Here is a 25,000-nt window from a genome sequence, read left to right as displayed (position 1 = left end):
GGCCGGCTGGCTGAGCACAGATGACGGATTCGCTGCTGTGCGGGCTTCGGTAATTCATTTTCGATAGCAGTGGTTGCTGGGATCAATACAGGGACATTAACCCAAGCGGACACTGCTGTTCTCCTGATGGCACAAGCCAAAAGCCACCATCCCCCTGTTGGCAATCAGCAAAGACACACTTTTTACGCTCATTATTTGGGGGAGAGGACCAGTGTGCCAAGGCCGCTGATATCACTATTCATCAGAGCAGTTATGGATGGCCCTGACCTAACTGTTGGTAAACACTGGTCAGGGAGATTATTTTATGCAATTTGCAAATGATTAGTGATGCCACTTCCTGGATTGTTTAACTTTTTTTTTTTTTTTTTTTAAGTCCGGGTCGAAATCCTAATGGCCTCATTTTACATAACGTCGGTGCGAATATGCCAAGCTTCTCACTTTGAACAGTGTTCACATAGTTTACAGAGCAGTGGGGCCTGCTGAGGACACACAAACATACAGACACGGACACATCCCGTGTGCGTTGTAACATGTCAGAGAGGTGTTTTAGTGATTTTTACACATATCCAGCACTATAATGTGTCACTCCTCTCGGCACATCTCACCCTATAGCTGCACATATATAGGCCGGGCGCAGCCGTAATGGTAACATACATACGCAGTGGATAGCTTATATTGTATTATATGTATGGAACTTATTAAAACCAGATTTTGTTTATGCATGCGTCAGGTCGGTCTGGATAGGAATCTTTGGCATTTTTTTAGGCCCCGAAGGAAGAAAATAACAGGGAGCACTCACATTTTTTTTACAAACATTTTAAAGAATATATATATATAAAAAAACATTTCCCTTCACAAGTTAGCAAATGTATAAGTGTTTAATACGGGAATACTGGAATTGGATAATAATTGACTCAGTTGCGCACGAGTCTGCATGTACCACATTGCATGTAACCGGTACAGGAAGCATAACAATGTTTACTTCATAATTATAGCGGACTGAAACTTTTGGACAATATTTGGGGGGCTCAATGCTGTCAGTTTTTCACCCAAAACACGTGGCCCTTTAGTTACCACCCTCCAATCCCCCCACCTCAACGTGCTGCGCAATATAGCATCCATATTGCGGGTCCCTACATATATAGGCACCAACCTATTGATGAATCTCCTGATCCATACATACTTTGACATTGATGGATTGCTGACCTGGATTGACGTCAGCGAGCTGCAACTTTCATACAGAAGTTTGTAGGAACATTATGTGAGAGTTGTGGGAGGGAGTTGGGGTTTCGTGGCCTCAATCCGAGGAGCAAAGATCCTAGAGGGGTCAAAGCCCGGAGGCTATGATGAAATGACACTCCGCAGACGTTCAGTAACATTTGCTGGAAGAAAAACTTGTAAGAAAAAAGTTATGAAGGAGTGAAAGTTTGAAGGAGGAGATTGGACTTAAACAATTGACCGTTTTCTTTTCAGACTGTGGAAGAGAGACGCAAATGTGATTTCATTTGGAGGCTGATTAACATTTAAAGAGCAAGAGGCCATCCCCAGTCTGAAGTTGGAATCTCATATTTAACCTTTAAAGAATTTGATATATTTATTCATTGTGCACAAGTGGCCCCTTAAATGTATTAAATACAAAGGCAGAGGCTGGAGGCTATGAAGTCCTCTCAAGAGAAGTTGCGTTTTCTAATTACAATCGTGTCCTGATGTGACACAAGTCAATTAATCTTTAACTTTGAGCAGAGGCATCACATGTGTTTCTGGCGCCATGTCACACGCTTTTATCTGAAAAAAAACAAAAAAAAAACAAGGAGCTAGTCCATCTTATCCGTCTGAGTGCAAATTTTGCGCACTCTGCAGAGGATTGCAGGTCTGTGTGTTATCTCAGACTCTAATGCAATCTTTTCCAGGAGTTTAAGGTTCACTCTGCAACATGAGCAACCCATGACATAGGGGCCAGTGACGTCAGGGTGGCTCCAGACAGAGTGCGCGAGTGCGAGGATAGGCCACGGGGGCGCGCACATGCGCACAGGCTCGGTCTCATCTTAACATGAGCGCGGGCGCGTCAATATACACACAGAGAGCAGAGCAGCACTTTGGGTATAGTAGAAGGTGCTCCACAGCGAGAGAAATCCAGGCTTGCTGCACCTACACACGCTGAGTAGAGGTTTGCGGCGACTGGGATCTTTTAAAACCATGCTGGATTGACTGCAGAGAGGCAACTACAATCAATGGCTTGGCTTTGAAATCGTTGGAAATTTATTGGAAAGGAGTGTGAGACAGAGCGACAGTGAGAGAGGGAGAGAAGCGAGGGAGAGAGCGAGAGAGTGGCGAGAGGGGTGGAAATAAAGATCCTTTCAACGATGGAGCTTACAATGGAAAACATTGGAAATCTGCACGGTGTTTCTCACTCCCATCAAACGAGCGACTTAATGAACTCCCCGCACGCGCGCCAGTCGTCGGCGTCGCATCGGAACTTGGTGTCGCACGGGCGCTCAGCCATGGTGTCCAGCATGGCCTCGATACTGGAGGGAGCGGGGGACTACCGTACAGACCACGCACTGTCTGGGCCGCTGCATCCGGCCATGACCATGTCGTGTGACTCCGGGATGAGCCTAAGCAGCACCTACACCACACTGACGCCTCTGCAGCACCTGCCCCCCATATCCACCGTGTCGGAGAAATTTCACCACCCGCACCCACATGCTCACCATCATCCGGCGCATCAGCGACTTTCAGCCGGGAACGTTAGCGGCAGTTTCACCCTGATGAGGGACGACCGCAGCCTCGCCTCCATGGGTAACCTCTATGGTCACTATCCCAAAGACATGTCCGGCATGGGGCAGTCTCTGTCCCCCCTCTCCAACGGGCTGGGCTCTTTGCACAGTTCCCAGCAGACTCTCAGTGCCTACGGTCCCGGTGCTCACCTCTCCAATGACAAGATGATCTCCTCGGGGGGCTTCGAGTCCCACGCGGCTATGCTGTCCCGGGGCGAGGAGCACCTGGCCCGGGGTCTTGGGGGCCACGGGCCCGGACTCATGACCTCATTGAATGGCATCCACCATCACAGCCATCCGCACTCTCAGGCAAACGGGTCAATGCTTTCTGAGCGGGACAGGCAGACGGTGGTAGGAGGCGGACAGGGCGGTGGGTCGGGGCAGGTGGAGGAGATAAACACAAAGGAGGTGGCACAGCGAATAACGGCAGAGCTCAAGCGTTACAGCATCCCGCAGGCCATCTTTGCTCAAAGGATCTTGTGCCGGTCCCAGGGAACTCTGTCCGACCTGCTGCGGAATCCTAAACCATGGAGTAAACTCAAGTCAGGCCGGGAGACGTTCAGGAGGATGTGGAAGTGGCTCCAGGAGCCCGAGTTCCAGCGGATGTCGGCGCTCAGGCTTGCAGGTGAGTGAGGAGACAGCTCACAACCTGAGTGATGTGGAGGGATCAATTAGAAGTCAATGTGGCGAGACTGTCAATAGCTGCTCAAACAGACATTACTAGAAGTTATTAGTCGATTGTATCGAGTAAAACTTCATCATGACAGTTGGGGTGTTAAATGTTGGGGAAATCTATATTTTGATTGATGCTACAATCCATGAGAGTATAAACATACGCCGTGCAACAATGTAGGTGTTAGAAACAAACGAGAGGAAGTGACTTTTAAAAGTAGCCAAAGTGCAAACGTTTGCATAGATGTGTTTGTTTTTACGCACGGACAGAAACTGACAAACACACACCTCTCCCTCTCCCTCTCTCTCTCTCTCTCTCTCTCTCTCTCTGTCATCCATACTCTCCCTCACTCACACACACACACACACACACACACACACACACACACACACACACACACACACACACACACACACACACACACACACACACACACACACACACACACACACACACACACACACACACACACACACACACACACAGACAAACAAAAACATACACAGAAGGAGACCAAACAAAGGAAATCAAAGCAGAATGTGACCAAAATTGATTACATCTCGATGCAAATACTAGAGGTAACAACAAATCTGCACTCTGAGATCAGTGCAAACACCAAGTTTTACTTTGGACTCTTTTGTATCAAATGCACTTGATGTGATACTCGCCTTGTCAAATAAGGCGCAAACAAGGATCGTCTGAGGCCTGGCCAGAGAGTCTGAGGAGCATGACCTCCTATAGATCAATATTTCAGGTCCAGGCGTCCCCTTTCAGAGCAGCGCACTGATAAATGATCGATTTGGATCTGAAAGACAGAGACACAAACAGATGCGTCTTTCTCTGGTCTGTCTGTGTTGTGTCCTCTGCCCTCTCCAAAATTTGGCCTGTTTAGCTTTTCTGAAGGATTAGATTTTTGTTGTGTTTTGTTAGAATGTACGTGAATCATTGAAACATGACAATAGAAATGAATGGACAATCTTTGTGTACATTGTGTGTGTGTACATGTGTTATTTGTGGTCACATGTGACGCCGTTTCTCCATTTTGTCTCTCTGAATGGTTGATTTCTGAAAGCCATCGTTGTGATTTTTATTGCGCAAATCACTTCAACGTTGTGATTTGAACCCAGCTTCCCCACCCTTAAACCCTCCAACATCAGATTAACTGACTCAAATGAAAAAGGGAGACGTCGCATAGGGCTTAAAACAGAGGTGTGGGTGAGAGGTCCCCTCTCATCGATGTTTGTGTAAAGGCCCCGTTTAAACGTGCAGCGCTTCCAAACGTCAATCAGGTCCGCTGTGTCGTATTTCAGAGAACAGTTCAATTAAGCAGATATAGTGGCATATTTTAGTTCCAGTCAATGCTCTATTGAAAAGCACTTAATGGCATGTAAATTGTTCCTTTGCGCATTTAGAGGGGTTCTGGTAAATAAAGATTTAAACACTCCACAATTGTCTCTTTAAGTGCCACTGCTGTTAAAGCTAATTGGGCTGTGGGGTTTTATATCTTCCACACTCGGCACCAGGATAACCCAGCGGTGCCCCCGCCCCCCCTCAATCCAATTGACAAGTTGGAGTGGCAGAGTCCTGTGTAGCGCACACCTCCTGCATATTCTACAGCGGTCAGGCCCAGGGCAGTCCTGGCGGTAAGATGTGTGTATGTGGGTGCGTATTTGGTTTAAGTATGGAAATTAGGGCTGCACTCTTACTTCTATTTGATCCAGTGGCGATGGGTGTTATTGATTATTTTGTTTTAAAATGCATTTTAACATACAAATCAACTAAATATGTTAATTTTTCTATCTGGAATCAGCAGAAATATAGTGTTTTTTTGTATAGTGCACTCACCTGCAGTTACAAAAGGTCTGAGAGAAAAATCAAGTTGGTTTAAATGACAAATGACTCTTATGTAAATGCACGGAGCAACATTTTACTTATTGCATTTAAAATCACCATTATCCTTGGTGCGCATGGGCTGGTAGTGGGAGTTGGGGGGTTGCGTTGCTGAAAGTGAGGCTGGGCCATACTCGCTCGGCCACATCAATCAATAAATTCAAATTACTATTCCAAATTCATCACAGTCACACAAATCAATGCCGCTGCCCTGCTTAGCTAATGTGAAAATGCCAGTGTCTACACACAGACGCGCGCGCGCACGCACACACACACACACACACACACACACACACACACACACACACACACACACACACACACACACACACACACACACACACACACACACACGACAATCCAGCCCTGAAACGAAAAACAGAGCAGAGATGGGGAAGTGTGAGTGTGTCCTTCACGCTTAACATCTCCCAATGCAACGAGGGCAAAGACCCACAGGCTTCCCCACCTATTGTTCTCTTCATAAGCAGAGCCAATCAGCCAAGTCCAGCTAAAAGCTTTAACCTTTGGGTGCCTCTCTGAGCATCTTAATGCACACTCATAAGTCCACTTTTGTATAAGTAAAAAAAGGCACCACATTGCAAAGCTGCACGACTGAGAAAGACGCGCGCAAAGTGAGGTTTGCGAGGCGTTTAAAGATCGCATTAACGATGAAAACAATTCGTCTTTGCATCTGTGTTGAATTCCACACTCCATCTCAATGTATTTGGTCGGGTCAATACAGCCCTGATCGATAAGGATAGCCAGTGCATCTATCAATTATCCCGCCTCAGCACTCTCTCCCATTGGTCTCTCCCCCAGAGAAGAGGGGGGAGGCGGGGGCCGGAAAAGGGGGGGAAATAGGACAGCTGTTGTACAAAAAAAAAAAGAAGCTATTGCAACACCTATTTTTCCTGATCTGTAATCACGTTTTATTTGCCGTCTGTATTGCACTTTCACTCATTTGTTCTGCAGGGTTTAGGCTATACAGTTACGAGCGTAATCTTCACGCTTGACACCTCTTTTTCTGGACAACAGAAAATTATCACATCAAATTTTGGGTATAGGCTGTATCTTACAAATAGCGGGTTCGCATCAAAATGAAAGAAACATCTCCCAAATACGCGTTCCGTTACGCCTCGATACTTCCTCAATGACAGTGATGATGTGCTATGGCATCCCTCACCAAAGAAAGGCAGGGTGGAAAAGCGCAGTTGGTTTATTATCATTTGAATGGCCAGAACACGTGCCAGGGGGCGCAGGTCAGGACCCACAGGACACGCAGAGAAAACATTGTTGAGAATGAGGGTGAGAGGCCTCTATTCATGTTCCAATGAGCTACACCAAGTTTACACAGATCTAATACGGGAGCAATACTCCTCCTCCCCATGCACTGACATCCACCATCACAGCACGTGCACCACTGCAATTCCAACATTCATCTCACGAGGTATACCTCTAGTTTTAAACAAGGTTTCACAACTAGGATCATATCACGTCAGGTTGCAATAAACTCGTTAACATTTCAGACTTTTTGTATACATTTTTGTATATTCTGCAATTTATAAAAAAAACAAATCTTATTTAGTATGCCACCTCAAGAGTGCACAAGCTGTTTTTTTCCCTTCTTGTAGGCACAGCATTTCAAGGCGCTGTCCAGAGTGCTGAAACGGACCTCTATCCACACACATCGGCAGCATCTTCTCTCCTTTTTGGAGGACAGTTCAAGGTGCTGAACTAGAGATTCACCAATACATAGCTAATAGCATTCTATAGGCCCTAAACACCATTATTTCATCCAACAGCTCCCACCCATCGATCAATATTACAATCCACAATCGCGTCAATCACATAATCCAGCACCCATACTTTCCAGTCAAACGGGGGTTTCCATTTAAATCTCATCTCATTACTTCTTGGCGCTGCAAAACACAAACTGTGGGTCGTTTTATATTTTGGGATGCCATACAGAAATATCCTGCAGCAACAACAACAACAACAACCACAACAACAACAACAAAAAATCGTCCGTGGTGATGCTTCTTCTGGATCATTTAAAATGGGATAATGGGTTTAATTGGAGGGGGCATTAAGATGTGATTGATGCGGGTTCATCTAAAACAGTTTTTTTCTCATGAAGAAGTGGCTTGATGTTAGCCTGCGAAATGATCGATTGGGACTTTAATAATTGATGTGTGAGGGGAAGATGGGGGGTAAACAGTGCAGCTGCGGTTTCAGAGCCTCGTCTTCGTTAAGCACAGCATCGTGTGCTGTAAGTAGTGAGACACGCATGTACAAGCATCGCCTTTGAAATCCTCTAGTGGGAGAGCAACAGTCATTTTCTGGAGGTTATACCTCGAGGCTATTTGGTTTTTAATCCCGGGTTCAGTGCGGCTCAAACCAGATGAAATGACATCTCACGCCTTGCATCATTATCTGCAACCAGGCTATATGATGCTGGCTGTATGTTGGAGGGTAAAGCTGATTAATTCAGCGTTATATTTACATAAAATGTTCATGTTGCAGACTCATTTGAATACTCTTTATTGAAGCCAACATTCAAGTTACATAAGAAGGGGGGGGGGGGGGGGGGGGGGGTTAAGGAAAACCACCCCAACCCATGCACCTTTTTATGATGCATATAGCGTCCTATGAGATTTTTGTTCACCACTGCATAACTGGAGCATATCACAGCCTGCATATGTGTCGCCTCCCCGTTTCTTCTCTCCTGTGTGTATGTGATCGGGATGTAGAGTGCGTCTGCGCCACATTGTTAAGGCCGATCTGGCGAGCCCTGAATCTGAATCGATTTCCATTCCCCGGCCTCTGCTTTCCATCTCTGGAACTGCGCCATGCAGCCATGCAACCCCCTCCGTCTCCACCATGCAACACCATTTCTCCCATTAACAGCTCACCCTTCAAAACGCACAGCACAATGACTAATAAACTTAGCATGCTCGCGCGCAGATCTACTGCATTCCTCTCGTGCTCCCTGGTCAAATGCTGACTTTTTACATTTGAAGAGGTTTCAGTAGCTGATCTCCATTTCTGTGGTATAGGATTAGCAGCACGAGACGGCTTACAGTTCACAGACAGTTAACCTCTTTCTGCTCATTATACATCCCACCCACACTGCTCTGACCAGCCGACCTTATTATTCTAAATAATGTAATTTTAATAGAAAGCAGATTAGCGACAGAAGCACGAGCCTGTTCTGTCTCCGACGTCTTCACCCATTTCTAATTTTAGCAACACACACGGGCGCGCGCGCACACACACACACACACACACACACACACACACACACACACACACACACACACACACGCTTTGCAATTATAAATGCAGCAGAACTCTGGACTCTGTACAGTCTCGAATACCGTCTCTTCTTTTTTAGATGATCAATTCCTACGCTTCTCCGTCGCCCCCTCGCCAAACCGGATCGATAGGAGAGAATGACCTTTAAATCAAATTGCTGGCAGAGTCGACTGAATGCACGCGGCTAGCATCAAAGGGTTAACAGCGCTGCATGTGTGTGTCTCAATTTTGAATGCAATACAAAGCGCCAAAAATTAAGGTCATCATAATGAAATGTCATTATACGTCTTCGCGCTCTTTGGTGAATTGGCTTCCCTGTAACATTTGTGGTGTAGTTCTGTGTGTCTGCGTGTGAAGATGATGCTTGTTGAACAAACAAACCATACAGTGGCTTTTGACCCGCCACAATATGTAGAGGTTTACACAAGAGCAGAAGCAGGAGACGTGTCCAAAGAGCAGACCGGTTGTGCAATTAAAATGTTGACCACATCACCTCAGCACAGCTGTTATGTAACGCCGGGATACCCCAACATCTAGTGCTGCCGCGTGGATGCCACACTGTGTCCCCTGCAACGACAAAAAATGTTGTACTAAAAAAAAGAAAAGAGTTGGTCACATTATCACTTTACCTTTACTAACCCCACCCCACCCTTTTTTTTTTTTTTTTTTTGCAAACTAACATGTCAGAAGTCCCTGTCCCCACGTGAGAAATCTGAGACATTGGTTTAAAAAGACTAACGGATTACTTTTTTTAAGACCTATAAACGTGTTCTGCACGCTGGCTGCTTATCTGACACCCTGGCAGGCCATCGCTTATTAAAGGGCCGATAATGGCTTGTTTAATGCGCAGCTGAAGAACACAAGGCAGGTACAATGTCGGCACAATTAAACGGAAGGGAAGGCGCGTGCACGATTAAACACTATCACGTTTATTAATCTCATGTTAGGAGTTAATAAATATCACAAAGACAGAGAAATGTGGACGCAGATTATTCCACTCAATTCTTGAGTTTAAATTTGGATTTAACAAGAGGTCATCATTTTGGGGTTAAGGGAGAGAGTGTGTAGGAAAGAAAAGTGTCTTTGAAAATGTGTTCCACTCACTGAAGGAACATTTTGATTTCAGGAGACGATACATTATTGGATATGGTCTAAACATCAACACTGTTACAACGGAATACGTGGCTCAAAGTCGTTTAGTCTCTTTTTGGATGTAATGATGTACTTAAAAAAATACAGGAATAAATGAAGCAGAATAGAGACAGAAAGGTTGGAACAAATCATGTGTCCACCTCTCCGGCATTTTGAAATTAGATCCTACAGATGGTTTGTACAGAACCTGTGTAAGTCTTTGTACAGGGTCGATCACAACAAAACCACACACACACACACACACACACACACACACACACACACACACACACACACACACACACACACACATGCAACCCGAAACTCCGGTTGGGCAACCCCACAAAAATCAACAAAGGAACAAAACGGCTGTGAAATCAATTGATGAATGAATCGATGTGTGCGCATACAGCCTGTATTAAACATGTTATTAAATATAACGAACTGGCAGCAGTTTATATACTTAAATATATGAATTTGTTTAATTTGATGCTTTACTGAGCCGCTGCTAAAACGCTGACTATTGATATCAGGATTCCTAAATGTCTGGAAAAGTACTGCAAGGTCTGTGTGTGTGTGTGTGTGTGTGTGTGTGTGTGTGTGTGTGTGTGTGTGTGTGTGTGTGTGTGTGTGTGTGTGTTTAGGCCTTTTTGTTCCAATTAATAACGCATTTTACAACAATAAATTTTTTTGGTGGATTTGATCTTTCAGGTAAAATTAATATTGACACCGTCATATTTATATTTTTCTTATTACAATTATTTTCATGCCAGAGCTTTTTATTTATTTATTTGTGGTCAGAACGGATACACATGCAGCCTAATAAATAACTGAATATTTTGGACTGCCCTGAAATAAATAATTAAAATAAAAGATATCTAAAGCAACAGAGAATTAAGACACCTTTATAACCAATCTGGTAGAAAGAAAAGTGGTACATGAAGGTTTTAGAATGTCAACATTTAAAATAATAATGCATCAAAAACCTAATTAAAAAATAAACTCATAGATAAAATAGACTGAGCTGCTTGAGAATAATAAAACGTTTATTGTTTGAAATATAATAGCATGCTTTGATAGCATTGGGGAAAACGGCCCATATAAACGCAATTATACGGCACAATAAGAGTTGGTTTGGAAAAAAAATGTGTTGACTCTCTTCATATGATTGAGTGAAAAGTGTATTGAATTGAATCTGGAAAATTCCTGCATATTGAAAAGCTGTCCCCATGGAGGAAGGTAAACAGAATCATCTGACTGCAGATCGCTTTGGTGATTCTACTGCGACAAACACGAAATGAGCAGAGGAGTGACAGCTGACATTTAAAGAATATTCAAGAAGGCTATTTGGATCAATGTGATGTGACTTTATAAACCTGAACATATCGCCGTTAATGGTGAAAAAAAGGAAGAGGGAGAACTTTGACCTAATTGACCTCTGATATCCGGGGTCTGAATCTGTACGTGGTAATCATTTGGGTCTTTTTAAGGTTTTCTTTCTTTTAATACTTCTACTCCAAGTTCTACTTACTTAATGTTTTACTAGAAATGAGCGCAAGGGAGATGTTTGCAGTTTTAGAAAAAGTGTTATCACTCATTTTGTCAAATTAAAGTCGCTTAAAGGAGACTTTGACCTCTTTAAGAGGGGAATTTAATTGTAAAGCAGCTAAATGTTTTGACTATATTTAAAAGTATTTTTGTGTGTTTGAAATCACAACTTGTTAAGTAATTACATAAGTCATTTTTATTATTACTATTATTATTATTATTATTATTATTGCTTATATAATTATTGTATTTCATAGTTTTACATTTTTGAGAATAGCCATATGTAATAAATGCGTAAAAGTAAAACAAAACAACAAAAAAAACACCGTGATGGTGCACACCTGTTGTTTGGGGCACGTCTGTCTTTTTAACATAAAGCATCATGATCATTACCGCTATCACGCATAACTGGTCAAAGCAATTATGAATGAAATCAATGATAATCGCAGATGAGAGTATCACTCCAACAATGGAGCCTCATACAAATAAGTGGCACATGTAGACCAAGGCTGCTATTAAACTGGCACCAAATGATGCTGGTTGAAATCCAGTCATGTAGCGATACGCGTCTCTAGATGGCTCAGTGCGTTTAATTATCTAAAACCTCATAAGGGTGTGATCATCACAAGCTGCAGCTTTTACTGATTATTGATTTCTTTTCTTTTTTTTTTACTTTGCAGTTTCTTTGGTTTAGCACTCGGTTGCAGATAACAAATTGCTTAATATAAATATACTAAGATGCATTATTGCACATGTTAAAGTGACAGAAATATGATGAAATGGTCTGATGTGTTTATCAAAGCAAATTGTGATATTCTGGTGCGTGATGTAGCAAATGTAAGAGGTAGAATTGAAATGTTTGCAGGCAGGCAAGCTGCAGAGGACTGAGGTTTGATGTGGGCGAAGGTGTAACTGAGTTCAGGTTGAGTGTTATTGAATGTGCAAGAGAAGAAATGCCTCGCAGCCGAGTCGCGGGAGAAGGCAAACAAACAAATTGTGTCGCTTTATCAGTATATTAACACCAATTCTCACTCATTACATTAAGGAGTATTGAGCTGGAAGTGTTTTGGCCTCGTGCGAGAGAGAGGGAGGGAGAGAGATTGGCATTGCCCTGCAGCCAGTAGAAATAAATGCCACCGTATACACAGGCGGATACACACACACTGCTATTAATCTTTAGGGCAACAGTCCATGTGAACAAAGACGTTACTTAATAAATAGACTGACACTCGAACATCAAACTGCACGATCATGTTACGAGAGAAGAGTGCAACAAGCACACTGCATAGATAAGTAGTAAGGATTGCTTTCCAACAATAACTGGACTGCAGTGTGTGTTTGTATTAACGCGCCGAAGCGTGACCGGTAAACATGTTTATTGGTGATTTAATTAAATCAGCAGACTATAACCCTGCTTGCTTTACAAACAGGGCTGCCGGGGTGTGCACGAAGACAGTTTGGAAACCGAATGTGGAAAAAAAAAGGCCGGAGGGATGATTTCAGATGCAGATGTGTAATCATGGTTTCGTGAAACACTACAGGCACAATATTAGGCCGTTTGACTTTCTCATTACGAGCAGGAAGGGCAGCGATGATCAATAAATGATTAATGCTCAAGGTGGATTCACATCTGCAGGGACAAGAGGAGGAGGCCTGACGCAGCCATGAGCGCGCGCTAAACACACCTATAGGAACAGGTGATGATCATATGCTTATTTTCTGTCTCTGATTTTTTTTTTTAGTCCGCTAAGAAAATCCGGATCATCACACTTCCTTCCTCTCCACCCCTTCATGAATCTCCAGGCCTACTGCTACCCCCCCCCCCCCCTTCCTCCTCACCCTCCTCCTCCTCCTCCGAGGCATAATTAATTGGACGAACTGAATTTCACACACGAATTATTCACGAATCTATCGATCGATATTGAACACCCAGGGCCTTTCTCTTAACCTCGCTTGGTTTGTCGTGAAGCAAAGAATATTAATGTCATCAGCGGAAGAGAAATAGATAGATATACCTTTTATACGAGCTGCATGGGGACAAGTTTAAGAGAAAAGAGTGCTCGTCTCGACGGCCCTTGGTTTGACTTTCACTGAACTTACGGGAAATTATATTACAAAAATAAAATGTAAAACAAAGCTGCGCTCAAATATAGCCAGTCTAATTATTTATCAGTGTTTCTAGGCTATGTGAGGAGCCTGAGGGATGCATTCAAAGTAGGTCAGCTCCACATAGAGAATAGAAGTCACATTTCTGTGTATACCGCACGTGCAGTACGATCAGCAGGGTGTACAACTCAGAAAACACTCGACACCTGACCAGGATTTCTGCTCCTGTCCGGTGGCTCTTTGTGCATGAGTTTCTGTCCGTCTCTCTGCTCAGTGCCTACTGTAGCTCTAAAAGCTGCACTGATCGATTTTTTTTTCTTTTCTACGCTGAGCTTGGTTCAGTAATCAGGGCCCCCTTCCTCACCGATCGATCGATATTGATTACTAAATCCAGCGCCTGTAGCAAATGCAGCGCACTTTGGCGCCCCGTGCAGCAGGGGCCACGGCGAGAGCGACACCTGCCGACCGGCACGGCACAAAGCACGCGGTGGGGGGTGGGGTTGCAGGACGTGACTTTATGGTGGTCAGAGGTGCAGAGTGGAACCAGGACTGTCTGAGGATGTTCTGAAGGCGCACACTCCTCCTGTGGCTCCATTTGAACTGCTTCTTGACAAAACATACTGTGGGGACTTTCATCTGATTAGGTCTCTCGATCTTTAAATCTTATGAATTTAAAGAGTTCACAAATTGCAATAAAACAATCTGAGTTTCTCCAGTTTTTAGCGTACAGATTTGTCACCAAACCCTTTAGATTTTAGAAAAATCGTATTTTCTATGGCTTCATAAAACCATTTTTTGTTCACTCTGTAAATACACATAGTGACAGAGAGGCCATATGTGAATAGTAAACAGTTCTCTAATCTAAACTTAAAACTAAACTATTTGTAACTCTTTTTGGAGCTCAAATGATTCATTTCCACTGCAAGAGACATAAAGTCTGTAAATGCAACACTTTATATTTTGAGGTGTGTGTGTGTGTGTGTGTGTGTGTGTGTGTGTGTGTGTGTGTGTGTGTGTGTGTGTGTGTTTGTGTGTCTGTGTGAGTGTGTGTGCGATTAAACCTCACCTGTGCTAGGTCACACTTCCAGAGAAATCACAGCAAAAAATCAGTCACGCACAGGAGTGAAGTAAAGGTGGTATTCAGGTCAACCGCAAGCTGTATATAGAAATAGATACTCAGAGCTGACTTCATTATTGAGATAGTAATAAATCTATATTGATAATAACATTAGTTTTATTGTTCCAGAAAGGAAAACATGAAGTTACTATAACAGCTTGGTCTACTGGTAAATGTTGCTGCATCAGTTTCTACAAGACATATGTAGTCGTGTAAAATTTTACATTATATATACAGTATGTATTATACATATATGTGTAGTATTAATAAATGTATCAATGGACAATAGACAATAGAAATAGATATTACAATGTTTCCTTTGGTGGTGACTCCTTTTGCTTCACAGGCCTGGTTTAGAGCTTCTCCGCATGTTCAGGATCTTTCTCCTGCTGAGAAACGAATCCTCTTCATACACGTCAAAGCAGGAGGGGATTGGAGCATTGCTGCTGAGTAGTTGTAGCTTCGTGTTGGTCTGACACTGCTGATGCAGCACAAGTCCCAAATGTGGAACAAGCATGCAGGCCTATAAATAAAACTGTGCCTTGTAATTTACACATTTCACCCACATTTGTTTCTTGGAAGCGGATATTTTTCAGATTCTGAAATGATTTCAGCTTGAATTCTAAGTTTGTTATTACAGTTAACCAAAAAAAAAAGACAGCATGTGTTAGCTTTGCTTTGGAAAACCCAACCAATAGTGTCCAATTAAAATGCATTTTGTACTTGTAATGATTTCACCACAAAATTGACCTCAAGATATTTTAATTTCTGGTTTAATTTAATTTCTTGATACTGACAGGCTTAACTGGAGAACACCATGAAACACTAAATAATAAAAGATAACAATACATTTTCTGTGTAATTGTGAAAATGAATGTAAAATTGAGCCAGTGTTTTGTTCATAAGTAGTTTGATAGTTAAACGCATTCTAACTATTTAAGGAGCATGCATGACCAAATGATGCATGGAAAAAAAGTCTGTTGTATTTTTTTTTTACACAAGCTTTTTCTAAAAAAAAAAAAATAATAATCAAAAAAGGTTTATGTATGCCAGGATGACACATTTTTGTCAAAGATGTTACCATATAGATGAGTGACAAATGAAATATATTTAATCCATTCCTAGTTTGAATCGGTCCCCCTTGGTATGTGGCTGTAAATCAGAATTACTTAAGGTGCTGTTATTTTATTATATTACGAGCAACTTTGCAAGAGAAAAATCCAATAACAACATGAAGGTATTATTTAAGTAAATGTATGCATTATGAACGTCTAAGATTCACTTTCTTTAGCTTTAGCTGATGTATCATCTGACCGACGCAGTCAATTTAAACTAAAATCTGAATTACAAAAGTACATCATCATCCTCGGCCCTCTGCTCATGATCACGACTACCTTTAATCTTACAATAAATCAAAGCGTTATATATGCTGATATACACACTCTAAATACAAGTACCATATTAGCATGTGTGTTTGTGTGTGTGATATATATATATCTAGTTGCAGTGTTGATGTGAAATATGAAAATGATGGATGGGCCTGTGTGCAGGTTAGACATCTGTAGTAAACAGATTGGACTGCAATGGCTGATCAATGGGCTCTGTTCCACTGTAATTAGACACACAGCGCCACTGCTTGGCTCCAGCCACTTCAGCATAATCACAACCTTCCCTCCAAACACACTCACAAACTCATACACACGCACACACAAGAACACCAGAGAAAAAAAATCTGTCCTTAAATGCATCAAGATTCACACACACACACACACACACACACACACACACAGCGTGGGAGTGAGACATTATTGGAGGCGAGTATGAAAGTATCAGACAATACCAACTGCAGCAGGTGTAGACCCCACAGGGATGGCATCTTTCTCTCTCACTCTCTCTCCAATTTGCTACCATTCTATGTAGACAGTAGGGAGGCTGAGAGGGACACACAGTCTGTTCTGGCAGGATTCGATCCTCAGTCAGCAGGGGGACGTGTGGCTGCAGAGGTGGAGCCTTAACCTTTCTCTCACACACACACACACACACACACACACACACACACACACACGCACACACACTTCTCCTGCCACATCATCTCTGGACACCGTTTGTGTCTTTTACACCGTCTGCGGCTTTCCACTCACTTCCCACAAATACTTTGACTTACAACACGCTTACCCACAATACAACAGTCAATTAACTATTAATTTCTGTGTTTCGCTGCCTACAACCCCTGCACCCCCCTGGACCCCCTCCCAAACCTAAAAGACTACACTCGGTGTGTTTCTTTTGAAAACTGCTCTATGATGGGAAGGGGCTCGTAGCAGCCTGTGCATGCACCTCTCAAGTGTTTTGGGAGGGGGGGGGGGGGGGGGGGGGGGGTTATAAATACCCTCTCAGAGCTCAATAGAGTGGGCTCCAGTGGGCTCTGTTTGAAGTAGCAGACTGTAGACCTGCTGGGGGGGGATTCTGACCTCAGTCCCTACAGAGAACCCCCCAATTCCTACAGCAAAGTCGGTCAATATCTCTTTCTCCTTCACTCGCCGCCCCTCCCTCTTCTTCTCAACCTTCCCTTTCGCTCTCATACACACACACACACATACACACATATGCACACTTTGTCTTACTCCTCCACCTTTTCTTTTCTTTTCTCTCCAACCTTTTCTTACCCTATGTCGGCCCCTCCTCTATCTCTCATTTCCACACACACACACACACACACACACAAAATGCTTACTTTTGTGCAACAGTCACTCAGTCCCCCATTGCGACTCAAACTGCATTAATATTGAATCAAACAGCAGTGTCTCCAGCTAGCAGGCAACAGCCAGTCCCCCCCGCCTCACCCCCCACCTCACCCCATCTTTCTCTCACCGCAGGCTGGCTCCCTGTCTGCACTCTGCAGGATGGAAGGAATATTCCCACTGGGCAGGAGGCATGGATTAGCTTTAAATCAACTTTAATATGGCGATAGAGATGGAGCTGTAGAATCTCTGCTGCTGTATAAACTAGTTTTTATGTGTTTAAGTATTGGCTAATGATACACTTAGTAACTTTACTTCCCTCCACCTTCTATCTTTGTTTTTTAATCAGGAAAATAAGCACTTTTGTATATTTACCTTGCTTTGTGTTCTCTTTCCCCTCTGCCTCCCACTCTCATCCCCATCCCTCCCACCGCTGCCATCCACACCAAGCCTGCAAGCGCAAAGAACAGGAGCAACACAAGGACCGCAACACGGCGCCCAAGAAACAACGCCTGGTCTTCACTGACCTGCAGCGCCGCACACTCATCGCCATCTTCAAGGAGAACAAGCGCCCATCCAAGGAAATGCAGATCACCATCTCCCAGCAGCTCGGTCTGGAGCTCAGCACCGTCAGCAACTTCTTCATGAACGCACGTCGCCGCTGCGTGGACCGCTGGCATGACGACCACGGTGCCAGCCCAGGGCAGCCGGGCACATCCGCCACCACCTTTTCCAAGGCCTGAGAGGAGGAGGGGACGTTCAGAGGGCCAGGGAACCAGGTGGGAACAACAGGCATCATGGGAAATTGGCTGTGAAACCTGCCTATAACAACCCTACCTGGTTCTGGACCATCTGAATGAGTCCTCTGCCTGAAAAATCCTTTGTGCCATGCAATCATCTTTTTTGTCAGTCAGAAGTTCAAGCGCTCACCTGCAACAAGCATAATCTAAAAGGTGAAATGTGAAGTCAGGTTCACTCTGCATTACAAAACACAAGGACAATCATTGATTCTGTCTTTTTGTGAAAGAAAATCATTTTTATGGCATCTGAGAAAGTAAAGAGACACCAAAGATTTGATGTTTTTGTTTGACGTTACCAGATTTTCACCGGCCTCATGCACCACCTCAGTTTCCACTGATTCTGTTTCTTCTCCCCACTCACCTCCTTTGTGTCTGCCTCTTTCGTCTCTCTCTCTCTCTCTCTCTCTCTCTCTCATCCTCCCTCTACACTGGCACACGGAAGCAACAAGGGCGAAAAGAACGGCAATAAATCTGACAACAGAACAGCACATAGCCTTATTATCCGAGCTCCGTCCTGCACACACAAGGCCATCATAAAGAAAACAAACGCAGCCTGTGAAAAAATAAACAACAAGGCTTTCTTATTCTCCGCCTCTACCTCCCCCCTCTCCTGTAGTCTCCTTCATTCCTCGGCCAAAGGTATTCCCTGATGGCCAGCCATTTCAGAGAGCAGCTCAGCCTGATCATACGGCAAACTAATGAATTGAAAAATGAATCGATGCAGACAGAGAGAGCGGGGCCTTGACCCCTCCTGAAGGTGAAACTCAAGACGCTCGGCAGTAGATACTCAGGTCTTCCAGGCCCAGTTCTATATTTTTTGCACAGATGTTGGAGGCCTGTGGGGAGACATGTCATTATTTCTCTTAGCCCGAGCCTAGAGTCTGTGTTTCTCTGACCAACAGGAGAGGCGGGCGAGATGTCTGGACATGCTCTTTGTTCTGCAGGGAGCTCTTCCTCTGATCAATAACTGAGAACCAAGCGACAACAACACGATTGGGCATCGGGCCAACTACATTACAGCTGCATATGAAAAGCAGAATGAAAGAGGAGCACACAAAACCCACTGGAGATGGGGACACAAAGGCCTCATAGCAGCAGCAGCAGCAGCAGCAGCACACCTCTCCCTCCCCGGGCCCTGCCTTTGCTGGCAGAGCAACAGTGCCCCCTGCTGTTGACAACAGAGACCTGAACCCAGTTGAGCATCACAGGGCTTGGAGAGAAGGAAAGGGAGGGAAGAGCCACTAGATGCTGAGGAGAAGTCATGGCACAACACAGTCAGGCCCTCGCAGCTCTTTGAAGGCAGATCAATAGCTAACCATTATCCTATTGTTGTTCCTCATCCAACCAGCACTGGTGAAGCCAGAGGAGGGGGGATGGTTAAAGTGAACGCTGAAACACGCAGGGATTTAGCAAAGGCAGGGATTTATAAAGCCAATCCAAATGTTAAAGAATCCACAAAATTCAAGTACAGGAAATATACGAGAGGGGAAAGAAAAGTACAACAACCAGTGCTGACATGGTCACATTTGAGATGCAGTGGAGGTTTGATTTACATTATTTTCCGAGGCTTCATATTTTGTCTTTTTTTCATTCTTCCATCTCATCTGTTTGAAAAGAAAAAAGGGGTTCTCAACAGATGTTACTCAAACAAAATGATCTGGTTATTCCCACACAAGGGTTATCAGTAGCTATCCCAAAGCTAACCACCACACTCAGCTGTCAAAATGCTACAATAATTAGTGCCAATGCTTACTGCCTTAATGCGAATCAAAGAATATGGTACTAGGGTTCACACACAGCTACAGTGTGCCTGGATGATGACGGGCAGTGTGTGCCATAGCAACCAACAATCAGCTTTTAACTGAATTAAAAATATACTTTTGTAGTAAAAAAAATGAAAAAAGAATCAGATTTTAAGGCATACAATAACCAAACCTCAAATGACAAAGATACCACACACACACACACAGTATGTGTCACAAATACAAATAGGAAATGTCTCCAACACATAATGGACACATTTTAAAGCAGAAGAAAAATCTTTCATTCTATCTTTGGTTCTCTACCTCCTCTGTCCTTCCTAACCCCCATTGCCCCCCCCCCCCTCTTCCTCTCTATATTGATGCGGGTATTTAATTAGTACCATAGACACAAAGTTTCTATTTCTTGTTACTATTGTGCTCTGTTGTGCATAAGTAAGGCACCTTGTTGATAAATCGAAAACAAAAAAGGAAGGACTTTTTAAAAGGAAAAAAAAAGAGGGATGCAAGGACCGAGGCCAATGAAGGATGTATTTTTTCTTTTTTTGCATTCTATGTGAATAAAGACTCGGATGAGACACTTACCATGTGAAAGAGAGAAAACGTGAAAAACAGGGAGCTGCTGAAGAGAAGAATAAATGATGGACGCTCTCTCTCTTTTTGGCATCTCATGTCAGAACTGTGGTACGCTCACCCCCACCCCCCCCCCCACCCCCCCCCTTTAAACTGAGCCCCAAGATATGGGGTAAAACAGAGGGGGACAAAACATGACCTCCAAATGTCCTGGCTCATTCAATGTGTTCTATTGGAGAGTGGGTGGGTGGGGGTTAAGCTCTGGACTCACTAGTTTTCTGTATGGTCTTAAAAATGCAACTGTAGCATTTCCAACAATGTAGTCAGATTAGCGGTGCAGATTAGATAAGTGATGGTCATTGTAGAGGAGTCGACTGAGAGGTACTGACTAAGTTCACATTGCTGTAAGCAGTGAGTTAATGTCGTCAAAGGATAATGAGCTAAACATGGATTTGTGGTACACAGTTCAGTGAGCATAGGTAAATAGCTAGATTCAGCTGTTAGGCTGACAAAATGACATTTGTTTGTAGTGAGAACCAATGTGGCTACCTCACTAAGCTGAGTGGTTTGTGAAACCGCCACTAATACCAAAGAAACTGCAGCCTACCGGTCCCAAACTGCCAAGGGGGAAACACAAACCAAAAAAATGGAAAAAAAAATACAATAAAAAAAAGCTCCCCCTCTTTGACCAAACCCGTTACATCCACACAGATCACATTACATACACACATATACACCATTGTACTAGCAGCGCAGTCAGACTGCATTGTGCCACATAGGATGAGGTGGCTACCTTGCAGACAGAGTTGAGTGCCTTTTCCCTTCAACCACGGGTGGGACTGCACTGGACACACACACACACACACACACACACACACACACACACACACACACACACACACACACACACACACACACACACACACACACACGGACACACATAGTAATGCGGGTGCATGCATATAGTTGCACACCCCTTTACTAACATGCACTCACATTCAGACAATGCACATATAATTGAATGGACAGAAAGGGGGGCCAAAGAGAGGGACACAGAGTGGGGTGTGTGTCAGCGTTTTCTCCCATATTGACTTTCCATCTTGATACACTAGAATACAAGCACTTTATCATGTAGAAAGTCTATAAAACATTTTCTATACACTATTTATTTGAAACAAAATTATATGTTACTACTTAATCTGTCAGTCTTTGTTACCGTTCGGTTGATCTTCTGGTAGCTCACAGCTTTTTGTGCTTTTTACTTCTTTTTTTTCCCCCTCCGCCTTGTGTGCTCAGACTCTCAGCCACTTTCGCTCTCTCTCATCAGAGATATTTTTGTGAAACAGAGAAAGAGGGGGGGGTAAAGGGGCTGAGGCTCTGAGCGCCTAGAGGGCTGTAGATGTAAAATTTTAACACTTATATCTCTTTCTTGTTTGTTTTTTCATCTCCACTGCGTGCAAGCACAGAGGCTGCACTGGAAAAAGAGTGGAAGACTTACTGACGGTTTATAGACACAATTTCTCTCCTCCCTCCACCTCGTCTGTCCAGTCAACCTCTCCCCCTGGCTAGTACTAAGACTCGGTAGGCGTGTGTTGACAATTAATTCTGAAATACCTCAAAAACCTTTCATGTAAACTTTATGTAATTTAGACTGAAAATAATACTGCTAATGATAACAATGATTATGAAACTATGATACTATGATAGTTAGTTTTGGAACTTGTGACTTGAAGCTTTATACTGTTAAATTCCTTTTATTTGTTTGCTCATTTTTCTTGTATGTTTTCTTGTTTGTTTTTGCTACGGCATGTAATTACTGTTTTCATAAAGGAAAAGACATTGTGAATGTTTCTGTGGAGGGTTACACGAGAAAAGAAGAGACAGAAGAGAAGGCTAAAGTAGAGAGAGAGGAGCAGGAGCTACTCACATCCGATGTTTAGTTCAAAGCTCTCCGAGGCGGGTACATTTAAATGAAAGAAGAAAAAAAAAAAAACAGACAAAAAAAGAAATTACAAAAATGTGATTGAGGCTGAATTCTAAACCAAAATCTGATGTTATACCAAAGGAGGAAAAAACCTTTTACTCATTGTTAGCGTTCTTCTGCCTTTAAGTAGTCTTTTCTCTGAAAAAAAAAACAATTTCACAGTTACTTTTGAAGGTTCCTGGGTGTGTCCAAGTGCTCCTGATGTTCTTAGAATATTAAAAACCAGCACCTCCTATTGAAAAGAAGGTGCGCTTTTTTTTTTTTTGTGCATGGATATTGTATAACTGTATAGAAACCAACAGGAATGACCTGTGATTTTGTGGGGAGAGGAGGATGGAAAGACTTGGGAGTGGGTGGACAAGGGGTGGGGGATATTTTGGTTATCAAAACAAAAAACAAGGGTGGTAGGATTTGGGTTTTAGGCGTTGGAGGGGTCCTTGTTTTTAGAATTTCTGTCACTGTTGGATTCACTGGTTGTGTGCATGTGTTGTTGCAACCCGTTCCCTTTCCCCATGTTTTTTTGATGTATATAAATCCAGACAGTAGGGGGCAGTGTGTGCTGGGGGAGGTCAAACTCCTCTCCTCCCAATCAATAGCATTCTATCTTCATTCCTCAGCTTGCGGTCCTCACTCGGGTCCTGAAATGTGTGTCTTGCTTTTCCAAAGACGGGCTGTTTACTTGGAGTTAATCAGAGGGACACACACAGGCGCGAGCGGCCTTGAATACACCTGTATGTCTGTCTACATGCTTTTCTTCAATCTATGTATGTGTGTTCATTTGTACCTATGTGGAAGACAAAGTGATTTTTTATGTTCCTTTATTATGGGTTGCAATATTTGTCATGCAAAACTTTGAAACCATTTCTTACTGACTGACCGACCAACCAACTGCAGTACCGGTCGGCAACCCATAAATCCAACCTGAAATGTCGTCAGCATTTACTGTCAAACAGCATACGTTTGTGACATTTCAGTGTGGGATCGAAGGATGCCGGTGGGACTGATGTAGACCGCCCCAGTCACACTGTGCTCTCCCTCTTCTGTTACCTGTTAATCAATCAGAACCAAGTGTCTTTGTGATGGTAGAAGACAATCAGTTTCAAAACAAGAAAAAAGGTAGAGAGAGGGCAGGCCAGTGGGGAGGAGGAAGGGGAGTTCTGGAGGAACAAAAATCAAGGGAAAAGAGGCTCTCTGAAAAGTGACAAGCTGTAGTGCCCGACCGCCAAACGACTGAAACCTACATCTTCATCTTCAGGCAAATCTTAAAACTATGTGACTCGGTTACACAAACCTCATTTGACATTTCAAATTCCCTGCCGTCTCATCCCCCTCTCACTTTTCACCCTCCTGTTCTCCCACCGTCACAATGAAGTGCACTGCAGGAGAAGGAAATGCAACCTGTGGTGCAAAGACCATAATTTCCATCGCCCACCACAATTCCCTGCAAATCTACTGATGATGTAACCAACCGCGAGGAATAAAAAATGGCTCCGGTTGGTGGCTTTTGCACAGAGAACTATGCAAACACCTGACCCCCCAATCTTAATCGTTGCTGCTGGGTCAGTGTGTACAACCCTCAACCCCCCTCTCCCCCCCCCTCCTTCCTTCCCTAAACAATTTGACCTTCATGACCTACTCCCATTCCCTGCCATCCCTCGAGCCCCGAGCAGGCGGAGACACCCCCCCCCCTCACCCCCCCAGCCACCCTGGGTACAGTAGAGAGTGGCTGAGGGACATTAGAGCACTACAGCACCCCATGTTTCACCAGACTGATGTCATACAGCTTTACACAAATGCCCCAAACTGCCACTGACATCAAAATGGAGTCCATGTTGATGTTTGCAAGCCGTTCCTCCCCACTCATGGCTCCATTGTTCTACAATGTTTGAATGTCTTTGTCCCCTAGCGCCAAGGAAGGGCCACAATCAATGCAAAGACACCAACATTGTACTAACTTAAGTTTACAAAGTCGTCTGGAGATGGTGGCTTATATTGCACTAGGACAGACAGACAGACACAGAAATAGACACAGGCACACGCTGGAAAGGGTGAGTCTGCCTTTTGAGAGTGTTTGCTGAAACCAAAGATGAAATCAGAGGTATGACAATCTGGCTACCAAACCTAGAAGACAATGTTCAGCTCTCTGGGCTGCTCTACGGGTCCTGTGATTTACCGGCCATGTGGACATTCCACCACTTGCACTTAAACACACACATATACATGCACACACCCCTGGTGAAAAACTCCCACACACAAACATTCACTCAAACAGAAACGAGGAATTAACCCTAATCACAATGTCTGGTCAGAAAGCCTCTTTTCCCTCCTCCCACTGCAGAAGCTGGAGAGCCTGTGGAGGACTTTTAGTTTCACTCTAGTTGAGACTTTTGAGAAGGAAAAAAATCTGAGTAATAACTGTTACAGAAAAAAAAACTTAAAAGGATAATATGGGTAAAATTGCGTGTTTTGAAATAAATTAACAAATAAAACAATTGTAAAACAAAGCGGTGCTGTTGGTTTATTGTGTTTGGTTTGATCTTCAAAGAAAATCCTCCGTGACTGCAGGAGATGGAAATTGGATTTCT

At 43.6% G+C, this 25,000-nt stretch overlaps 1 protein-coding gene across 1 annotated transcript; it reads left to right on the top strand.

Moving 5' to 3' along the window:
• Positions 1-2,052: 2,052 nt before the first annotated feature.
• onecut3a (one cut homeobox 3a) lies at positions 2,053-24,919 on the top strand. Its single transcript, XM_061033336.1, has 2 exons — positions 2,053-3,402; positions 17,749-24,919. Exons 1-2 carry the CDS (start codon positions 2,364-2,366, stop codon positions 18,039-18,041), a joined length of 1,332 nt encoding a protein of 443 aa, XP_060889319.1. The 5' UTR covers positions 2,053-2,363; the 3' UTR covers positions 18,042-24,919.
• The last annotated feature ends 81 nt before the right edge of the window (positions 24,920-25,000 follow it).

The sequence above is a fragment of the Labrus mixtus genome, chromosome 3, assembly GCF_963584025.1.
Source record: "Labrus mixtus chromosome 3, fLabMix1.1, whole genome shotgun sequence".
Lineage (NCBI taxonomy): Eukaryota > Metazoa > Chordata > Actinopteri > Labriformes > Labridae > Labrus > Labrus mixtus.
Note: the sequence above shows the minus strand (reverse complement) of the source record. Positions and strands in the feature narration are given on the sequence as shown.

Coding starts and splice junctions, on each gene's coding strand:
- onecut3a (XM_061033336.1), top strand. CDS start 2,364: ATGGAGCTTACAATGGAAAACATTGGAAATCTGCACGGTGTTTCTCAC. Junction 3,403..17,748: donor GTCGGCGCTCAGGCTTGCAG/GTGAGTGAGGAG, acceptor ATCCACACCAAG/CCTGCAAGCGCAAAGAACAG.